Here is a 21,180-nt window from a genome sequence, read left to right as displayed (position 1 = left end):
GGCCCTAGAACAATGCAGCAGTCTGATTGGTCTGCAGGAGCCACCCAATCCAGCTCCAGGTGGAAGTGAAACCGCAACCTGATTGGCCTACAAGTGAATCCCAGAATTAGCCAATCACGTGTGGCCCATTGTGTAAATAATGTATATAAAGCAGATACTTTGGGGGAACTTCCATTCCTCCTCACCACTATGAGCTGAATAAAGAGCATGAAATCCACTCTCGACTCCGAGTATATTTCACACAGGTGCAGAAAGGCTGCAGAGTCTAAGGGCTCCAGGACAGGCAGAAGACGCTTTTTGGCAGGAAGGTGTCAGGTTGTGTGAAACAGCCCCGCATTTTTAGTTCCGTTGCAGCCCAGGGCTATTATAAGGCTAGCAAGTTGTGGCCAACACAGGCTGGCCAACCTGCCATCCCAGCTCCTTAAGAGCAGCCCCAGAAGCCACAAAAATCCTCCTCCTGTCATTTGGCAAACCACCTAATCATGCCCTTGGCTTGGCTTATTACGGGGTTACCAGGATAGCAGAGGCTGCGATGAAGAAGAGTCCTGGACGCAGGGAGATGAGCTCCGTTTCCCAATGCTCTCTTCACTTACGGCTCCAAATCTCTTCCCAGGTGGGATTTTGAAGTTGTATGGGGGGGGGGACCTCTGGGAAGGAGGGCATTCCCACGACTGTGCAACTGCGGAACTCCCTGCCACAGGAGGCAGTGAGGACCGCCAACTTGGAGGGCCTTAATTAAAAGAGGACAGTCAGAGGCAGCGATGCTTTTGAATCCCAGTTGCTGGAAATCACATGACCCCTCCTGCATTCCTCTCTCTCTCTCTCTCTTTGATAAATTTATTTGCTCTTTCAAATTAAATTTTTACAATCGCATACTCAACATACATCATAAAAACAAGATTCCAAAGAAGAATCTCCTGGACTTTCCTCCTTCACTTTCTGGGTCCTATTGTTAATCATTTTCTCTTACATCTTTTATAAAAATCTTTTACATCTCCGTTATATCCAAAATTCACCATTAACTCCCAAGCGTTATTCCAAGCCCACTAATGATTTTAACTGTTTACAATGATTTTTAAAATAAAATACATTTTGGTCACACACACACCCTGACCCTGCAGTGGGGGGGGGGCTGAGCCCCCACAATAAAATTTTTATGGGTGCTCAGGCACCCAGAGCCCCCTATATTTGGCGCCCCTGCCACTGGGGCATCTAGCTGGCCATTGTGGGAACAGGATGCTGGGCATGGGCATAATATTGGGGGGGGGGGGCAGAACCTCAGTTAGTTATTTTTAATGATTTATTGGATAGCAACCCCCCCCCCCATAAAAGGATCTCAGGTGATTATTGTGAAACAAGTGGGCCCCTTTTGATTGGAGATGGAAGGAAAAGTCCCTCGTTCAGGGATCAGGTTGCAAATCTTGCGGCGCGCACTGGAGCGGCTGAGAAAGCGCACGGGCGGCTTTTGTGCCAAAAAACCCCCCCACAATAATGGAAGCTCTGGAAACTACACTTCCCAGCATTCCGCGGGGGACGGCTGAGCAGGAGGAGGCGGAGAAAGGGAAAGTGGCGCTGCCCACTTTCGGGTTCAAGCGCTGCTATTTTCTTTCTTTTTTTGCAAGCTTTGCAGCGGAGCCGAGGAGACCCAAAGGCCCGCGGAGGTTGCGCTTTTGCGCTTTTACGCGCGGGCTGCTCGTTCCCTCCGAAGCTCCTGGGTGGAGAGAGGAGGAGGAGGCCACGATCCCCGCCGCCGGGCTTCCCCCGGGCTTGCTCGGGAGTAAGCCGCCCCTTCCCGAGGGCGGGCAGGGCGCGAGCGGGGGCGCGCAGGACACCTCCCCACCCCGGGTAAGGAAAGAAAGGCTCCGGCGTCTTGCAGCCGGGGGATCGGGCCCTCCGGCTTGCGCAGCGAGGCGGCGGCGGGGGGCTCGGCCCCTTCCCCGGCGGGGGCGGCGGCCAAGAGCAGCTGGGGGGGGGGGCGCCGGGAAAAGGATCCGTCGCCGCCGCCCGAAGCCAACATGGCTGAGATCAGCATCGACCAGTCCAAGCTGCCGGGAGTCAAGGAAGGTAGGCGGGGAAGAAGGGGCGGGGGGGCAGTGGGGGGGGAGGGAGACCCCTTTGCGAGACTGGGGCGGGGGGGGGGAAGAGAGAGGAGACCCCTTTGCCAGACACCGGGAAGTGGGGGGGGGGGTGTCCGACGGAAGGAAGGAGATCCCTTTGCAAGACTGGGGGGGGCAGCGTTGGGGAGGAAGGAGACCCTTTGCGACCCTCGAAGATGGGGAGGGAGGGAGACCCCGTTGCCAGACCCCGGGAATGGGGGGGGGGGTTCGAGGGAAGGAAGGAGACCCCCTTGCAAGACTTGGGGAGGGGTCGTTGGGGAGACCCTTTTGCGAGACGGGGGGGGGGGGGCGTGAGAGGGAGACTTGCAAGACACGGGGGGGGGCGTCGAGGAACGGAAGGAGACCCCTTTGCAAGACTGGGCGGGAGGGGGCGACGTTGGGGAGAAGGGAGAGCCTTTTGCGACCCTCGAAGATGGGGAGGGAGGGAGGGAGACCCCTTGGCAAAACACTGTGGGGGGGGGGCGATGGGGAGGGAGACCCCCTTGCGAGACTCTGGGGGGGGGCGTTTCCTTTTGTGTAGGGGGGGCGTCCGAGAATCCCTCCCCCCCCGCGGTCCCCTGCGTCGCGAAGGTGCCTTTGGGTGGTCTCCGCTGCGCCCCCTTTTCGGAGTCTTGGGGGGGGGGGGTCTAATCCTTTCTCCCTTCTGCGGAGGAGGGGCTGGGGGGGTTTCTACCGCCGGTGGGTCTCTATGCCGGATGCCCCCCCCCCGTGGCACTCGTTGAGCAGAAGGCCTGGAGGGCCGGATCCGGGTCTGCTTGGCACCGCGCCCCCTTGCGATGGGTAACACGGGGAGCCCCTTTCAGACGTGCCACGGATCTCCCGGGCAGTTGGAGACCCGGGAAGCTGTCACCGATTTGGACCCCTCCAGTCCTGTGTTGCCTGCAGCTGCTCTCTCCGGAGCTTCCCCCACCCCAGAGACTGGGGTGCCCTGGCCCCCCAAATAAAACCAGATTCTAGTCCTCATGAATCTGGGCAAAGGGTTGACCCATGTAGGAAGCTGTTTTCCCCTGGCTGTCTTGGTGCCCTTGGGGCGTTGAACCCGGTACCTCCTTCTGCATGCCAAGCAGCTGCTGTAACTGCAGTCCAGGGTGTGTCTAGGGCAAAGGGCAGAAGGCCCCCGCTGACCCCCTGCCGCCCCAAGCCGCTACCTTTCTCGGTGCAGGGATTTTTCTGCGTTTGTTTCTGCCCTTAAGGTCCACTTCCTTTGCGCATCGGGGCAGAAGGGATGAGACCTTCCCCTCCATTCCAGACAAAAAGGGGCGGGGGAGAAAAGAATTGTAAAATTAGAAGGGATCTAAAAGGTCCTCTAGTCCACCCCCTGCAGAGGATGCGTCTTTTAAAACTAGGCTTGGCCTCAGACTCTTCCCCCCCCCCCATTGTTTATTGCATTTATATCCCAGTTTCTTTCCTTCAAGGAGTTCAGGCTGATAATAATAATAATAATAATAATAATAATAATAATAATAATAATCCTCTCCCTCCTCATTTAATTGTGAGGTAGGTCAGGCTGAGAGACAGTGACTGGCCTGAGCTTCACGGCCAAGTGGGGATTTGAACCCTGGTCCTGGTCCAATGCTCTAACCACTACACCACACTCTGGCTCTTTAAGTACTTGAATTTTTTAAAAAATAAACTTGTGGGAGGGGTGCTTTTATATTTTATCATTTGTATTTTCAGTGTTATCCTCTTTTTATTGCAAGCTGCCTCTTTGCTTTGGGTTGGGAAATAGGGTTTAAATGCAGGGTGTGTTGTTGTTTTTAAGGTGTGTGGCTTTTTTCTATCACGGAATCATAAAATAGCTGGCAGGGATCCCCAGGGGTCATCCATCCCACCCCCTGCAAAACAGGAAATGTTGCCTATCTCCAGACATCTGAAGGCAGCCCTGTTTAGGGAAGCTTTTAATGTTTGATGTATTACAGTATTTTAATATTTTTGGGAAGCTGCCCAGAGTGGCTGGGTATTTAATAATAATAATAATAATAATAATAATAATAATATCTCCTGGCCCAGGGTGAGCCACCCTCTGTCCTGCTTCCGGTCTGGGAGCAAAGAAAGGCTTTTCTACTCTTCCAAATACTCTGGGATGGGATGTGTGTTATTCTTTATTATTATCATTTATTGAATTCATATACCGCCCTGTACCTGGAAGCAGGGGTCGCTAATACGGTACTTGTGGTTGCACTGCCCAGTAGACCCGAAGGAGCGTCTCCACCCCCATCGTTCAGCCTGGACACTGAGGTCCAGCTCCGAGGGCCTTCTGGCGGTTCCCTAACTGGATCTTAAACAAGGGAGAAAGGCCTTCCATCGCCTACAGACGATGTTTGGGCTCACAGCTGTCCATGGAGGCGCAGGTCAATTCTGTGTCCAGGCCAGCTGTCTACCAGGTCCATCTGGTACGCAGGATAAGACCCTCCCTGCCTGCAAACTGTTGTACCAGAGTGGTGCATGCTCTGGTTATCTCTTGCTTGGACTACTGCCATGCACTCTTTGTGGGGCTACCTTTGAAGGTGAGCCAGAAACTACAACTAATTCAGAATGCGGCAGCTAGACTGGTGACTGGGGGTGGCTGCCGAGACCCCGTAACACCGGTCCTGAGAGATCTGCATTGGCTCCCAGTACGTTTCTGAGCACAGTTCAAAGTGTTGGTGCTGACCTTTAAAGCCCTAAATGGCTTCTGCCCGGTATACCTGAAGGAACGTCTCCACCCCCATCGTTCTGCCCAGACAGCTGGGTCCATCTCCAAGGGTCTTCTGGTGGTTCTCGTGCTGCAAGAAGCAAAGCTACAGGGAACCTGGCAGAGGGCCTTCTTGGTGGTGACGCCCACCCTGTGGAACGCCCTCCCACCAGATGCCAAAGAGAAAAACAACTACCTGACATTTAGAAGACATCTGAAGGCAGCCCTGTTTAGGGAAGCTTTTAATGTGTGACATTTTTATGTATTTTTAATCTTTGTTGGAAGCCACCCAGAGTGGCTGGGGAAAGCCAGCCAGATGGGCAGGGTACAAATGATAAATTATTATTACTATTAATAATAATAGTAAAAACGGCCCCCTTTTCAGGCCCATGTGCTTTCCAAGGCGCAGGTTCTGCCTGGATCCCTTGGGAAAGTGAAGAGTTTGTGTTCTCTCTGCGCCTCTTTCTCTGGGTGGAGGAGCTGATCCCGTGGAGGGATTGGGAAAGGATCCAGGGGGTGGCGTCCACAGCCGGTGCTCCAAAACCCAGAGGTGCCCACAGCCCCCCAAGTTGCCCACTCCTGTTGCAAGGAAGCATATACCTAGGTTGGTCGCTCTGCTGTGCCGGAGCTTAGTGTTAGAAATTAGCCTGGCGCCAGGCGCGTTTTGCTACTGGCATGGGTCCAACTGCGACTATGGCGACATACCTGGGCACCAGGTTGGCGACCACAGTTTAAAAAACCTCTGCCTTCGATCATAGTTGATACCATTTCCATTTCCACTGTGTGTCTCACCTTCTTGCACGCCGGGACAAGTCAATCGTTGCAAGAGCAAGCTACAGTTAGGCAATGAGATCGTGGAATCGCAGAATTTTAGCGTTGGAAAAAGACCCCCCAGGGTCATCTAGTCCAACCCTCTAGCAAACAGACGTTCCGTTGTGGCGACTGTGACTTAGATTTAAGGCTCCATTTGGTACCTAGCTTATGTATTTGAGTTTCTAACATGGCTCAGAAATGAGCTCTGCTGAGTTGCCTTGGCTTTACTCCCAGGTAAACGTGGGAAGGATTGCAGCCTTTACCAAATCAGGCTCAAATCATGATCCGAGAGGGACATTTACTCTCTCTCTTGCACGTGGCACTATTATTTTAGTTTGTGCGAATTGGTGAAATGAACTGCTTTCTTGGTGATCACTATAGAAACGAATGTGCATTGATGAGTTCCGGTTAATTGCTTTGGAATTCAAGGCTGGGGCAGAGTGTCTGGCATAAATCGTGTTGGGACAGGAGAAATGGACTCGACCCTTTTGTGGGTGACAAGGGCCGAATTTGTGGCAGACGTTGCGGAGAGTTTTCAAATGTGAAATGTTCGTTTCCTGCCACACAAAGGGGTAGGTCTGAGTTTTCCGTCCGGCAGACACTGCTGCGGCTCAATGCTTGATGCGACTCACTGTCACGTGGCGCGTTTTTCAATTGAGAACATTGCAGGTCCCTGCCGGATCGGGCCAGTGGCCCAAACATCTGGTCCAGCTCTTGCAGTGGCCGACCAGATGCCCCTAAGGGAAATCCGCAAGTAGGATTCGAACACAACTCTCCAGCACCTGGCATTCAGAAGCATTGCTGCCTGCAACCCTGGAGGCAGAGCCATCCTCTTTGAAAGCCTCCCAAGTTAGTGGCTATCACTGCCTCCTGTGGGAGGGAGTTCCACAGATCAACGAAATTTGCCAGGCGCATTTTGCACTTGCCTATGGGCCACTTGCAACCAGGTGAAGATGCCCACCTGTCTGGGTGGAGGCACTTGATGTTTCCATGGATCTGGACTCTTTGCACACACTAGCAACACATCCTACTTTTGAGTGACAATTTGAAGGATGGAAGTTGGTGGGGATGGGAAGTTAAATTCCTCAGGGGAGCTCATTTTCAGTTAACAACATGCCTAGTTTTAATAATAATAGTAATGATAATAATTGGCCTCGCAATGTGTTTTGCTTTCATGAGCCTTCCTTTGTAACGGCTTCGGCCAAATACATAAAAATAATGGCTTTCATAGAATTGTATTTTTTTTTTTTTATAAATATTTTATTTGATTTTGCATAAAAGACGACAAAGCAAAACAAAAGCAACGAACAATACACCAAAAACATACAGAATTACACAAACATAACATACTACAAACAACAGAAATAAAAACAATCTTATCTTCATATTGATCTTGCATTAACTTGTTTCTCTGACTTCCCCGAGTCTCCCTTCCCTGTATTCCAATTCATACAATTAAACAACAAATCCCTTCCCTCTGTCATAATTAACCTCCTTTCTGATTTGAATGTCTTAATATAGCTTATTCAATGCTTAGAACTTAAGATGTTGGGTCTTCTGATCCTTAAAATTTTACTCCAATAACCTTATACATTCAATCTGATGTTATTTTAACATTCATTAATCTTGTAGTGTTTCTGTAAATAGTCTTTAAACTTCTTCCAATCTTCCTCCACCGTCTCTTTTCCCTGGTCTCTGATTCTGCCAGTCATTTCTGCGGATTCCATATAGTCCATGACTTTCATCTGCCATTCCTCCAGCGTGGGTAATTCTTGTGTCTTCCAATACTTTGCAATAAGTATTCTTGCTGCTGTTGTGGCGTACATAAAAAATATCCTGTCTTTCATACGTACCTCTTGATTGACCATGCCCAGGAGAAAGGCCTCCGGTTTCTTCGGGAATGTGTATTTAAATACTTTCTTCAGTTCATTATAGATCATCTCCCAAAAGGTCTTAATCCTTGGGCATGTCCACCAGAGGTGAAAAAAGGTACCTTCAGTTTCTTTACATTTCCAACATTTGTTATCGGGCATATGGTAAATTTTTGCTAGTTTGACTGGTGTTATGTACCATCTGTATATCATTTTCATAATATTTTCTCTTAGGGCATTACATGCCGTAAACTTTAGCCCAGTGGTCCATAACCGTTCCCAGTCGGCTAGCATTATGTTGTGACCCACATCTTGTGCCCATTTAATCATTACTGATTTCACTTCCTCATCCTGTGTATTCCATTTCAGCAGCAGATTATACATTCTTGACAATATCTTAGTTTTGGGTTCTAGCAATTCTGTTTCCAATTTTGATTTTTCCACCTGGAAGCCAATTTTTCTATCCAATTTATATGCCTCCATTATCTGATGATAATGGAGCCAATCACGGACTTCATAGAATTGTAATGTTACTTGGAAGGGACCCCCAGAGTCATCTAGACCAACCCGCTGCAATGCAGGAATCTCAGCCCAAGCAGCCATGACAGGGGGCCACCCAAAGCCTCCAAGGAGGGAGAATTCACAGCCTCCAGAGGGAGACCGTTGGCTAGGTTCCAATGCAGCTGGTGTCACCGTCCCGGAGCAGGGTCCAAAACAGTGAGCAGCGACTTAAGACGTTCCTGGTTGAAATACCACGTCCCCCTGAGCACATCTGGTGGCCGTAAGGGCAGGTCAGTCTCAGGTCTCCACCCCTCCCTCCACGGCCACAATATGGCGACAACCCTGCTGGCCTGCATTGCTGGGTTGTTGTGGATGAATGGGAAGGTGGCCTTTCAATGCCTTGAGCCCTCGGCAGGTTTCCGTACAGTGGTACCTCGGGATGCGAACGGGATCCGTTCCGGAGCCCCGTCCGCATCCTGAATAGAACGTAAGACGCGTCTGCGTGGGTCACCGCTTTCGCGCACGCGCGTGATGTCATTTTGACCATCTGCTCATGCATGAGTGGCGAAACCTGGAAGTAACATCCTCCGTTACTTCCGGGTCGCCGTGGAGCGCAACCCGAAAATACTTATCCTGAGGCATATTTATCCCGAGGTATGACTGTATTATTATGTTCACCTGTTTGTAATACAGTGGACACTCGGGTTGTGAACGTGATCCGTGTGGCGCGGGTTGTGATTCAGCGCTTCTGCGCATGCGCAAAGTGCGATTTAGCCCGTTCTTTGGTGACTGGGAGTGGCCGCCAAGACCACATAACACCGGTCTTGATAAACCTACATTGGCTCCCAGGACGTTTCCGAGCACAATTCAAAGTGTTGGTGTTGACCTTTAAAGCCCTAAACGGCCTCGGTCCAGTAGAGCTGAAGGAGCGTCTCCACCCCCATCGTTCTGCCCGGATACTGAGGTCCAGCTCCGAGGGCCTTCTGGCGGTTCCCTCACTGCGAGAAGCCAAGTTACAGGGAACCAGGCAGAGGGCCTTCTCAGTGGTGGCACCCGCCCTGTAGAACACCCTCCCTTCAGATGTCAAGGAAATAAAAAACTACATGACATTTAGAAGACATCTGAAGGCAGCCCTGTTTAGGGAAGTCTTTAATGTTTGATGTTTTATTGTGCTTTTAATCTTTGTTGGGAGCTGCCTAGAGTGGCTGGGGAAACCCAGCCAGATGGGCGGGGTACAAATAATAACTTATTATTATTATTATTATTATTATTAAGTTAGAGGCAGCAATGCTTCTCAGAACCAGTTGCAGGGAAGGAGAGGGCTCTTCTGTTCGAATCCTGCAAGTGCAGAGTGCTGGACTAGGTGGGCCATTGGCCTGATCCAGCATGCTTTCCTTGCTCCCCGGGAACAGAACTGCAACCTTCATTTTGCTTGCGGACCAAGAGAGGATTAGGCCTTTTGTTTGCCATTTTCCTTTCCCCAGCCAGACTTGAAGCCTCCGGATTTTCTTTTCGGGAGGGGAGGGCCCTTGCCTATTATCTTCGGGGGCTTCTCTTTCAAAGCCCTGCTGTTGTCTGCCCTGAAAGCGGGGAGGGGGCTTGCGCAGAGGGACCCCTGGGACTCCCACCGAGAGCACACAGAGCTCAGGCTGCTCCTTGATCTTCACCTCCTGCGCATCACAAGCCTACAAAGAACCGCGCACTCCCTTTCATGCTGCGAGAGAGATGTCTTCTCCCTGTTGCTGAGCTGTGGGAAAAGCGCCAAGGGGTGGGGTCAGGGTCGGGTTGCTTTTGGAGGTGGGGAGGGGGGAGACGGAGGCAGGCTGGATTTCCCCACTGCTGGGGGGGGGGGTGGCTTGGATTTTCACCTGCACAGAAATGGCATTTGAGGTGCCCATATGTGAAAGCCGATGTGTGTAAAGGGAAGTATCTTAGCAGAGATCTTTTTTAAAACAGGAGAAGGGATAGGGTTAGGCACAGTCATACCTCGGGTTACAGCCGCTTCAGGTTGCGTTTTTTTCGGGTTGCAGAAGTACCGGAACGGGTTACTTCCAGGTTTCGGCGGCCGCGCATGCGCAGAAGCGCTAAATCACGCTTTGTGCATGCGCAGAAGCACTGAATCGCAACCTGCACGTGCGCAAACGCGGGTTGCGAACACTGCAGGTTGCGAATGTGCATCCTGCACGGATCACATTCACAACCCGAGTGTCTACTGTATCTGTGTGCAAATCGTAGGTTGGCATTTGATGGTCGCACCCATTGCTCACGGAGAAATCTTTTTGGTGGTTTGGAGAAAACGGCCAGCGAGAGGCAGCCCATGATAGAAGCTTATAAAACATGGGTAGGCAACCTAAGGCCTGGGGGCCGGATCCAGCCCAGTTGCCTTCTCAATCCGGCCCGCGGATGGTCCGGGAATCAGTGTGTTTTTACTTGAGTCGAATGTGTCCTTTTTATTTTAAATGCATCTCTGGGTTATTTGTGTGGCCTGCCTGGTGTTTTTAGATGAGTAAAATGTGCCCTTTTATTTAAAATGCATCTCTGGGTTATTTGTGGGGCACAGCAATTCGTTCATTATTTTTCTAAAATATAATCTGGCCCCCCACAAGGTCTGAGGGACAGTGGACCGGCCCCCTGCTGAAAAAGTTTGCTGACCCCTCTTATAAAATAATGTGTGGCATGCAATAAGTGGACAGACAGAGAAAAGTTTTTCCTCGCTCTGACCTGACACTGGCACTTGTGGACATTCAATTGATCCTGAATATTGGCATATTCAGGACAAGCAAAAGAAAGTCCTTCTTTACGCAGCCATCCTTAAACTGTGGAACTCCCTGCTGCAGGAGGCAGCCATGGGCTCCAAGCTAGAGGGTTTTGAAGGAGGCTTAGGCAGATCCACGGAGCAGTGGGGTTTCGATGGCTGCTGTGGCTCTTGCTCTGCCTCCACAGTCAAGAGGCTGCAATGCTTCCGAAGTCCAGCTGCTGGAAGCGAAGGAGTCTTGTGTTCGAATCCTGCTTGCAGTTTTGCCCCCGGCATCTGCTTGATTGCTGCAAGAGCAGGATGCTGGACCAGAGGGGCCACTGGCCTGATCCAGCAAAAGCTCTTTTTTATAATTATTCTTATTTCATTTTCAGTTTTATCATAGCCACAATTTCCATACATAAATCAATAAACTCAAACATCGCTCCATCCGAGCTTCAACCTCCCCCCGCCCCTCTTTCTGACTTCCGTACGTATTTTCTTTATTCTTCACATTTCTATAACCACTTTTTTTACCTTCTCTCTTATTTTTATATTTCCCCTTATTAAATGTAAATCAGTTCCTTCTATTCTCACGACAAAACGTTTCAACTCAAAGCTGCAAACGTTTTCCGATGTTTACAATGTTCTTTCATTTATAATGTGAATTTGCTCCAGTTCTTTTGAAATGCTGATTCCAGGTCTTTCCTGTCAGCTTTGCAAACTCTACGTATTCCAGATCCAGAAGGCCCCTTAATATGTTCTTATTTTAAGGTTGAATGTCCCCAATGGGGGAAAATGCAGGAGCAATTCAGAATTCCCTGTATTTCAGCATTCAGCTCAGAAAGAGAGTAGATCTCTCTCTCTCTCTCTCTCTCTCTCTCTCTCTCTCTCACACACACACACACACACACACACACACACACAAACAAACACAGTGTGGAGCTCTAGAAACTCCCTTTCTCCTCCCTCCAGAACACCTTCCCAGATCTCCCTTAGTTATTTACCCAGCCACTCCCAGCAGCAGAAGGCCGTATTGGCGAAACTGCCTTTGCAATTGCGAGAGGGAAAGGGCACTTTCCCTAGACAGAGGTTTGCATGCAGGTGGTGCTTCTGCATTTTGCAGCAGCTGTGCGAATGGGTGCCTGGGCTGCCTGGCCAGCTGGCCCTTCTTTGCTTCCTCTCGAACCCGCTTCCTGCTCAAAAACACCTGCAGTAAAACTCAAGACAGGCCAACAGCTCACCAAGCGCAAAGAAGCTGGCTAGGGCTGCTTTGAAAAGTGGTGATTCTGGGAGAGGCTCCCACAAAGCCGCTGATTTTTGCAATTTAGTGATGGTCAGCTGACTCAGGATCAACGTGGTGCCCTCCAGGGGCTTCCCATTCAGCGCTGATGGGGATTGTAGTCTGAAGTATCTATAGGGCACCAGCTTGGCAGCGTCTGCCCTTGCATTTTGCAGCTTGGGCAGTGGGGAGGGCAGTGGGGTTACCTGGGAGGGGGCTAAGAGGCAGGGGGCAGCAAGGGGCCGCTGGAGGCACAAATGACTTAGCAGACCTAGAAAAACTGTTACCACTGGATCAAGTTTGTCGGTTTTGTTGAATTAAACTAAATAGCTTGAATTGGACTTTGAGTAAATGTGCCGTGAATTGTTACTGTTCTGAATTATATTGCGTTATTACTTTCCTTAGGGACGCGGGTGGCACTGTGGATTAAACCACAGCCTCTTGGGCTTGCCAATCAAAAGGTCGGCGGTTCGAATCCCCGCGACAGGGTGAGCGCCCGTTGCTCGGTCCCTGCTCCTGCCCACCTAGCAGGTCAAAAGCACGTCAAAGTGCAAGTAGATAAATAGGTACCGCTCCGGCGGGAAGGTAAATGGCGTTTCCGTGCGCGGCTCTGGTTCTCCAGAAGCGGCTTAGTCATGCTGGCCACATGACCCGGAAGCTGTACGCCGCCTCCCTCGGCCAGTAAAGCAAGATGAGCGCCGCAACCCCAGAGTCGGTCATGACTGGTCCCAATGGTCAGGGTTCCCCTTACCTTTTATTACTTTCCTTAGTGGGTTGTGCAAACCGCTATTTTGAATTGTGCTTTTTATAGGAGCAAGGGGGCTGATTTTTTGAACTTACGGAAAACTCTTTTCCAGATTAACAACTGCCTTGTGCCATTTTTATGGGGCTGGGGGGAAGTGACTGGCTCAGGTGTTTTCATGGATCGAAATTATGTATTTCACAAAATTTATGCACTAGTTGATTGTGGCGGGGGGGGCGGGAAGCAGTTTACAGAAAGATAAAAGGAAGAAAAATATATCAAGAGAGATTTTTAGCAGCGGTTTGAAACATAAATGCTAAATCCACACCAACTTTCTAAGCACCTGGTTTTTAGCAGGCGCCAGGAGAGTACCGTGGATGCAGGTATCAAGGGGCAGGGAGTTCCAAAGGGCACAAAAAACAGCCGAGTTCCTACAAGCCGAGACAGTGCATGAAAGCTCTGCAAATCTGCAAGGGTAAAAGGCAGCGTAACCTGGGCTGTGGGTCTGGCCTTCTTGGGGACGGAGGGGGCTGCATCTGTTGACACGCCAAGAGCCATTGAATCGGAGCGTGGAGAGCGGGGCACCGTCGCCAGGGCAACCTCCACGCGCCAGCCACGGCCAATCCTGGCCGATTCTCCGTGGCGCGACGCCAGCCCTCCTTCCCTGCCTTTGGGTAAAGGTCACTTGAGTCATTCCTAATGGGGCTGCTTTTGCCTTCGGTTGGGTTATCGTTGTGTTTGCTCGTTCTTCTTTGCCGTCCTTTGGCTGGGAGGTCCGTGACGTGTGCCAGGGGACGAAGACCTCCTTTGTCCAGGCTCTGGAAGATGGCATGGGGTGGGGGTGGGATCGCTGGGGAGGGGGGGGCAGGGAAAGCCAGTGGCCCACCCCCCAACCGCTTGCAAGCTTGCATTCCCGTTCCCTCTTTGCTTCGCGCTTCCCCACCCGCAAAGGATTGCAAAACCTTGGAAGACCTTTAATCTCCATTATCTGGACGGCTGGTATTTGAGGCTTTGGCAAACCGCCCTTCTTGGAAAGGGATCTTGTGCGCTGAAAGTATCTATACAGGGCTGGATTGAGGTTTGATGAGGCCCTAAGCTCCTGGTGGTAATGGGGCCCTTTGTATGTCCAGCTGTCCTTTGTCAACAACAAATTGTCCCTGTTTTTTGTGTTGCATATACAGTGGTACCTTGGGTTAAGTACTTAATTCGTTCCGGAGGTCCGTTCTTAACCTGAAACTGTTCTTAACCTGAAGCACCACTTTACCTAATGGGGCCTCCTGCTGCTGGAGCACAATTTCTGTTCTCATCCAGAAGCAAAGTTCTTATCCTGAAGCGCTATTTCTGGGTTAGCAGAGTCTGTAATCTGAAGGGTATGTAACCTGAAGAGTATGTAACCCGAGGTACCACTGTATGCTATATATATGTAGGGGCGCGGGTGGCGCTGTGGGTTAAACCACAGAGCCTATGACTTGCTGATCAGAAGGTCGGCGGTTCGAATCCCCGCGACGGGGTGAGCTCCCGTTGCTCGGTCCCAGCTCCTGCCAACCTAGCAGTTTGAAAGCATGTCAAAGTGCAAGTAGATAAATAGGTACCACTCCGGCGGGAAGGTAAACGGTGTTTCTGTGCGCTGCTCTGGTTCGCCAGAAGCGGCTTAGTCCTGCTGGCCACATGACCCGGAAGCTGTACGCCGGCTCCCTCGGCCAGTAAAGCGAGACGAGCACCACAACCCCAGTACCTTTATATGCTATATGGTCACTTATGGAACTATAAAGTACCTAAAGGTATCTAAAGCTATTTGCACATATTAAAATATGTATTTTATTAAAGTAACTGTTGAACTGAAATACAATTAAGAAGTATATACCAGTCCATGCAGAATGTAGGCACTCTATATATAGAAATGAGCAAACTAATGATATTTTAGGGAGCAGGCTAGCAGGTGGGCCCATGACTTATATCATAGGAGCCTACACAACACAAAACACTGTTGCTGGATGTAGGTTTTATTTTATTAGTTTTTTATCTTATATTTTGGAAATGTACATCCAGGTGTTTTTTTCCCTTTAAATTTTTTTGGGGCCCCCCAAGAGAGTGGGGCCCTAAGCTACAGCTTGTTTAGCTTATACGTAAATTCGGCACTGTATCTATATGGCGTGGTTTCTTGTACAAATATTGCGGCACATGGGAGCTCAGCTTCCTGCATGGCGGAGGGTTGGACTAGATGGCCCCTGGGGAACCCCTTTGAACCCTGCCATTCTTTGGCAGAGCAGTACTGAACCTGGGACTTTTCTGCAAACAGAGCCCACCCTGAACTTCTTTTTTTCCATCCCATTCTCTTTGCTCCTGATTGTTCTCAGCCAGCTGAGGATTTAGCGGCTGGCTCTCTCCCGAAGCCCAAAAAGGGGCCCCTAAACAACTCAAGGATGTTCCCGAAGCCACGCCTTTAAATAAATGCTATTGATTTTTCAACAGGAACAAGAAAAAGCGGTCAGAAAAGGCCAGTCTCTAGGCAGGCTGTCCCTGACTGAGTTTCTCAATATTTCTTCTTTTAAGTTCTCAAAGCTCTTAACCCGGCTCAAGGTTGTCATCTGAAATGTTTACCTGGGAATCGATCGCAGTCAGACCATCCTTTGAAAAACAAGTCTTGCCCCAAAATGGCAACTAGATGTTGCGTTTTGGCATCTGCAACCTGGGTTTAAGGAGCCATTTGGCTTGAATACCTGAGTTTCTATCCCTGGCCACAGCTAGTTGGGTTTCGTGGAAGATAATAATGATGATGATGATGATGATGATGATGATGATGATTTTTTTATACCCCTCCCTCCCCGGCCAGAGCCAGGCTCAGGGTGGCTAACACCAGTAAAATTACAGTAAAAATATAGGGGGGGGGACAATTTAAAATACAGCTTAAAATGCAATTTAAAATGCAGCCTCAGTTTAAAAGTAGCCCATAGACACTCAATGGCTGCTAGCCAGGGTGGCTCTGCCCTTCCTCCACAGCTGGAGGGGAGAGGGGTCTTGGGTTCAAATGCTGCTTGAGGATTTCCCACTGAGTCATCTCTTTGGCCACTGGGAGAACAGGATGCTGGACTGGAAGGGCCATGGGCTTGATCCAGCAGGCTCTGCTTATGGCCTTAGGTTATGGCAGCTTTCCGCAACCTGTTTTGGACCACAGCTGGGATGGCCAGGAACACCTGGAAGGCACCAAGTTGGAGTGCGTGATTTGGGATAAGGATGTTTCACGGGCTCCTCCACGGTGTCCGGTGGTCCGTTGCTGGAATGTCGGTGCCTGTTTCTAAACGCTTCTCTGTTTTGAAGAACTGGAGCTTAAAATTAACAGGCATTTCCTGCGGGAACATTTTTTCCCCTTTTGGTGAATATCCAGACCGGAGTCGAGCCTTGAGCCGCACATTCCCTTCACCCAGTGAAGCCACAAATCCATGACTCTTGTTCCCAGAAAGCGCCCCCCCCCCGGTCCCTCTATTCCCTGCATTTCATCTCCCACAAGGTTTATCCTTTTCTGGGCCGGCCAATAACATTTTTAACAAGTCCATCCAGATGTGGCGAGGCTCCTTGCCTTTCACCCCTTTTATCTTTGGAGTGTTTTTACACCCCTCTTTTTGTCATGATGAGTATTTAAATATTTTGCTTTACGTTTTTGTCAATGGCTGGGAGGTTTTCTCGCATTCAAGGCTGTGTTTCGGGGGGTTGGGCTGGATGACCCTCGGGGTCCCTTCCGACTGTTCTTCTTCCGTCACGCCAGAGGGGACAAGGAGCCACCTGCAGCCCTCTCCCCTCCACAGTCTTTGAAGCTAGCCAAGCCCAGTTCCCAAATATGCCGGCTCTGGGAAGTGGCTGGGAAACAGATTTGGCTGACTTGACTTTCTAGACGGCCTCATCTGGAAATGAAATCAACACACATCTGATACCCTAGATTTCCAAGTTGCAAAGGTGGCTTGAATACTGGACGAAGGAGTAAAGAGCAAGTTTTGCTGAATCTGCAGTATAGAAAGATGGTTTCCATATCGCTGTTTTAAGTTTTAAGACCCAGACGATTGGCAGGTCAAGATGGTGGAGTACGTAGAGATGGATGACCAAGTTGACGGGGAAGATCCGGAATCAGCGTGACGAACTGTTTCAAAAGGACTGGAACAAATTTATACTTTATATGAAAGAAAATTGTAAACATCTGAAAACGTTTGTAGGTTTGAACTGAAATGTTTTGTAATGCAAATAGAAGGAACTGATTTACCTATAACAAGGTGAAATATTACAATAAGATAAAAGGGAAGGAAGGAGGTTGATGCTCTTACAGAGTAATGTATTAAGTTATAAAATTATGTAACAAAATATGATTATGATAAAAGTGGAAAATACAATTAAAATTATTTATAAAAAATATAAAAATGAAATAAAACTTAAGACCCAGACAACTGAAAGGCATCATGATAGAAGTAGATAGAGAAAAGATTTCCTTGTGCTCTCCTGACATCATAACTTATAGGCATCAAGTGAAGCTGAATGTTAGGACATATTTTCAAAAAGGGACTTCTTCACGCAGTGCAGTTAACCTATGGAACTCCCTGCCACAGGAGGCAGGGATGGCCACCAACTTGGGTGGCTTGAAAAGAGGAGGAGGAGACAGACCTGTGAAGAAATCAGAAGCTTCTGGAACATAGTATATGACGAGCTTAAAAAAATGTTTAAGTATCACTTGTATGAAAAATACAGAAGCTTTTCTACAAGGGATAATGGACACAGGCATAGCAAGAGAAGATCAGAAGATATTCCTCTATGCCACAGGAGTGGCCGGGATCCTAACTGCTAAAAACTGGAAAAAAGGAACTGTGCCAACAAAGAGGGAATGGCAAGACAAACTGTTAGAGTATATTGAACTGGCTAGATTAAGAGAGGCAATTAGAGATTCGAAAAGCATGGGGAAAATGCAGAGAATACTTCACAAAACAGAGCCCTAAAATACATACCTGGACTTGTTTTGATTAATGTCTGCAGGAGACTTTGTAGATATTTAAGTTATAATTAGAAAAATCTTAATAATTATTCATAAAGGAAACAGCTTATAAGAAGTACCGTATTTTTCGCCCCATAAGGCGCACCGGCCCATAGGACGCACCTAGTTTTTTGGGGGGGAAATAAAGAAAAAAAATTTATTTCCCCCCCAGGTGCGGGGCTGGGGCGGGAAGCTGTCCCCCGAGCTTGTGGGGCTGGAGGCGGGGAGAAGGAGGCTTCTCCCCCCCCGCCAGCATTTTAACCAAGTCGGGGGACAGCGGGAAAGGTGCGCTGCACCTCCTGCTGTCCCCCGGGTTTGCGGGGCTGGCGATGGGGAGGAGCAGGCTTCTCCCCCCCGCCAGCATTTTAACCAAGTCGGGGGACAGCGGGAAAGGTGCGCTGCACCTCCTGCTGTCCCCCGAGTTTGCGGGGCTGGCGATGGGGAGGAGCAGGCTTCTCCCCCCGCCAGCCTTCTAACCAAGTCGGGGGACAGCGGGAAAGGTGCGCCGCGCCTCTCCCGCTGTCCCCCGAGTTTGCAGGGCTGGCGATGGGGAGGAGCAGGCTTCTCCCCCCGCCAGCCTTCTAACCAAGTCGGGGGACAGTGGGAAAGGCGCGCTGCGTCTCTCCCACTCTCCCCCGAGTTTGCGGGGCTGGCGACGGGGAGGAGCAGGCTTCTCCCCGCCGCCAGCCCCCAAACCAGGTCTGGGGACAATGGGATGGCGGCGTTCCGCCTCCCTGCTCTCCCCCGAGCTTGTGGGGCTGGGGGTGGGGCTCTCCTGAAGCCTGGAGAGCGAGAGGGGTCGGTGCGCAGCGACCCCTCTTGCTCTCCAGGCTTCAGCGAAAGCCTGCATTCGCCCCATAGGACGCACACACATTTCCCCTTCATTTTTGGAGGGGAAAAAGTGCGTCCTATAGGGCGAAAAATACGGTAAATAAGGAGACCAGATAGAGGATAAAGGAAGTCTTTTATTTGGTTGTTTGTATTGTTGTATGCTATGCTCATTGTATGTTATGTTCACGTTTAGTGAGGGTGGAGTTCTGTATTGGGCTTGTGGGGGGGTTATGTTATGTTGTAAATAACATTTCCAATAAAAAAAGAAAAGAGGATGAGACAAATTTGTGGGGAAGGGGAGGGCTCCCGATGGCTACCAGGAAGGATGCCCTTGCCCTGCCCTCCAAAAGCTGGAGGCAGCGATGATTCTGAATCCCAGTTCCTGGGAACTGCAGGAGAGGATTGTGTTGGTCTTGTGCTCGAATCCTGATTGCTGGTTTCCCACAGGCGTCTGGTTGTGGGAACAGGATGCTGGCCTGAACGGGCCCCTCCACCCCCTTCCCCAAGAGCAACAAACAGTCCCTGGTGCCTCCTTGCACATCCTTCTGCGCGCTTCTCCCCAGGGAGGGGGAGTGCCAAGGAAGGGGCGTGTGCGGGGAAGAGGAGAACAAAAGGCCTGGGAGGGCATGAGAAAAGGCGAAGAAGGGCAGGAGGAGAAACCAGAAGCTGAAGCACGGCTCTCTTCTTCCTGCCTCTTGCCTGCGTGTCACCCCACAGGCCTTTTTCTACTTAAGGATGGGCAAGGGGGCTCCGCGGAGACCCGCACTTTGCAAAGTTCATGCCAGCTCTTGATGGCAGCGCCTGAGGAGGGTGTTGGGATCAGCACTGCCGCTGGGAAGCAGGAATAGGGAAGGCATCCGATTAGGCAAAACAACAGCCCGTGCATCACTGTAGTTTGCACATACCACAGAGCTCCAAGCCCTGCTAAGTCTGGGGTTGGGCCAGGCCAAAGCTACAGTCTATCCTTGACATATACTTGGAGGCTTCCAATCAGGGAGATTTCAGTAATCTTTGAGTGTCAGCCAGGAACAAAATAGGGCACCCAGACTTCTGGAGGTGCTCGTAAATGGAACTGGCGGAAATGACTGGCAGAATCCGAGACCAGGGAGAAGAGTCGGTGGAAGAAGACTGGAAAAAGTTTAAAGATTATTTACAGAAATACTGCAAAATTAATGAATGTTAAAAGAATGGTGGAATGAAGTTATATGGCTTTAGCAGAAATGTTATAAGGATTTAAGTATAAATAGATTAATAGAATATTATAGGTAAAATAAGGTTAGAATGCGTTACGATAATTATAGGACAGAAAACAGAGAAAGATGGAAAGGAATTGCTGAAATAATTGATAGGAGTGGAATACAAAAAGGGAGGTGCGAGGAGGTCGGTGAAATAAGTGAATGAAAGACAAGACATTGAAACTGAGTGTTTTAAACTGTTTTTGTTTGGCTTTGTTTGTTTAATGTGTTAGTGTTATGTAGTGTCTTTGTATTGTGTTGTTCTTTTTTTGTTTTTGTTTTGTAGTGTTTAAATTGTTCAAAAAGTAATAAATATTATTAAAAAAAAAAAAAAGTAAATGGAGAACCTTTAGGTGCAAAATGCGCCTGGTTCTCTGCTAATTTCGAACCCTGAAGGCAGTGATGCTTTTGAGTACTATTTGCTAGAAACTGCAGGAGGGGAGAGAATTGATTTTGTGTTCGAATCCTGTTTGTGGGTTTAATAATAATAATAATAATAATAATTTATTATTTGTACCCCGCCCATCTGGCTGGGTTTCCCCAGCCACTCTGGGCGGCTTCCATAGAAACAAAAAATACAGTAAAATATCACAGATTAAAAACTTCCCTGAACAGGGCTGCCTTAAGATGTCTTCTGAATGTCAGGTAGTTATTTATCGCTTTGACATCTGGTGGGAGGGCGTTCCACAGGGCGGGCGCCACTACCGAGAAGGCCCTCTGCCTGGTTCCCTGTAGCTTTGCTTCTCGCAATGAGGGAACCGCCAGGAGGCCCTCGGAGCTGGACCTCAGTGTCCGGGCAGAACGATGGGGGTGGAGACGCTCCTTCAGGTATACTGGGCCGAGGCCGTTTAGGGCTTTAAAGGTCAACACCAACACTTTGAATTGTGCTCGGAAACGTACTGGGAGCCAATGTAGGTCTTTCAAGACCGGTGTTATGTGGTCTCGGCGGCCGCCCCCAGTCACCAGTCTAGCTGCCGCATTCTGGATTAGTTGTAGTTTCCGAGTCACCTTCAAAGGTAGCCCCACGTAGAGCGCATTGCAGTAGTCCAAGCGGGAGATAACCAGAGCATGCACCACTCTGGCGAGACAGTCCGCGGGCAGGTAGGGTCTCAGCCTGCGTACCAGGTGGAGTTGGTAGACAGCTGCCCTGGATACAGAATTGACCTGTGCCTCCATGGACAGCTGTGAGTCCAAAATGACTCCCAGGCTGCGCACCTGGTCCTTCAGGGGCACAGTTACCCTATTCAGGACCAGGGAGTCCTCCACACCAGCCCGCCTCCTGTCCCCCAAAAACAGTACTTCTGTCTTGTCAGGATTCAACTTCAATCCATTAGCCGCCATCCATCCTCCAACCGCCTCCAGGCACTCA

The 21,180-nt window shown here is 49.8% G+C and overlaps 1 protein-coding gene across 2 annotated transcripts in view; it reads left to right on the top strand.

Annotated features, from left to right (window-relative positions):
• The first annotated feature begins 1,569 nt into the window (after positions 1 to 1,569).
• The window catches only part of CCDC50 (coiled-coil domain containing 50), a 48,624-nt gene continuing 29,013 nt past the window's right edge, over positions 1,570 to 21,180 (top strand). Inside the window, exon 1 of one of the 2 annotated variants that reach the window (XM_083442234.1) lies at positions 1,570 to 2,064. In XM_083442234.1, coding sequence (XP_083298360.1) covers positions 2,016 to 2,064 — 49 coding nt within the window. In that variant the 5' untranslated portion in view covers positions 1,570 to 2,015. The remainder of the gene's footprint in view (positions 2,065 to 21,180) is intronic. The other variant, XM_083442235.1, reaches the window with a different exon arrangement.

This window comes from Podarcis tiliguerta (assembly GCF_965153285.1).
Source record: "Podarcis tiliguerta genome assembly, chromosome: 5".
Classification (NCBI taxonomy): Eukaryota; Metazoa; Chordata; class Lepidosauria; order Squamata; family Lacertidae; genus Podarcis; species Podarcis tiliguerta.
The sequence above is the reverse complement of the archived record's forward strand: the minus strand, read 5'-3'. Positions and strand labels throughout refer to the sequence as shown.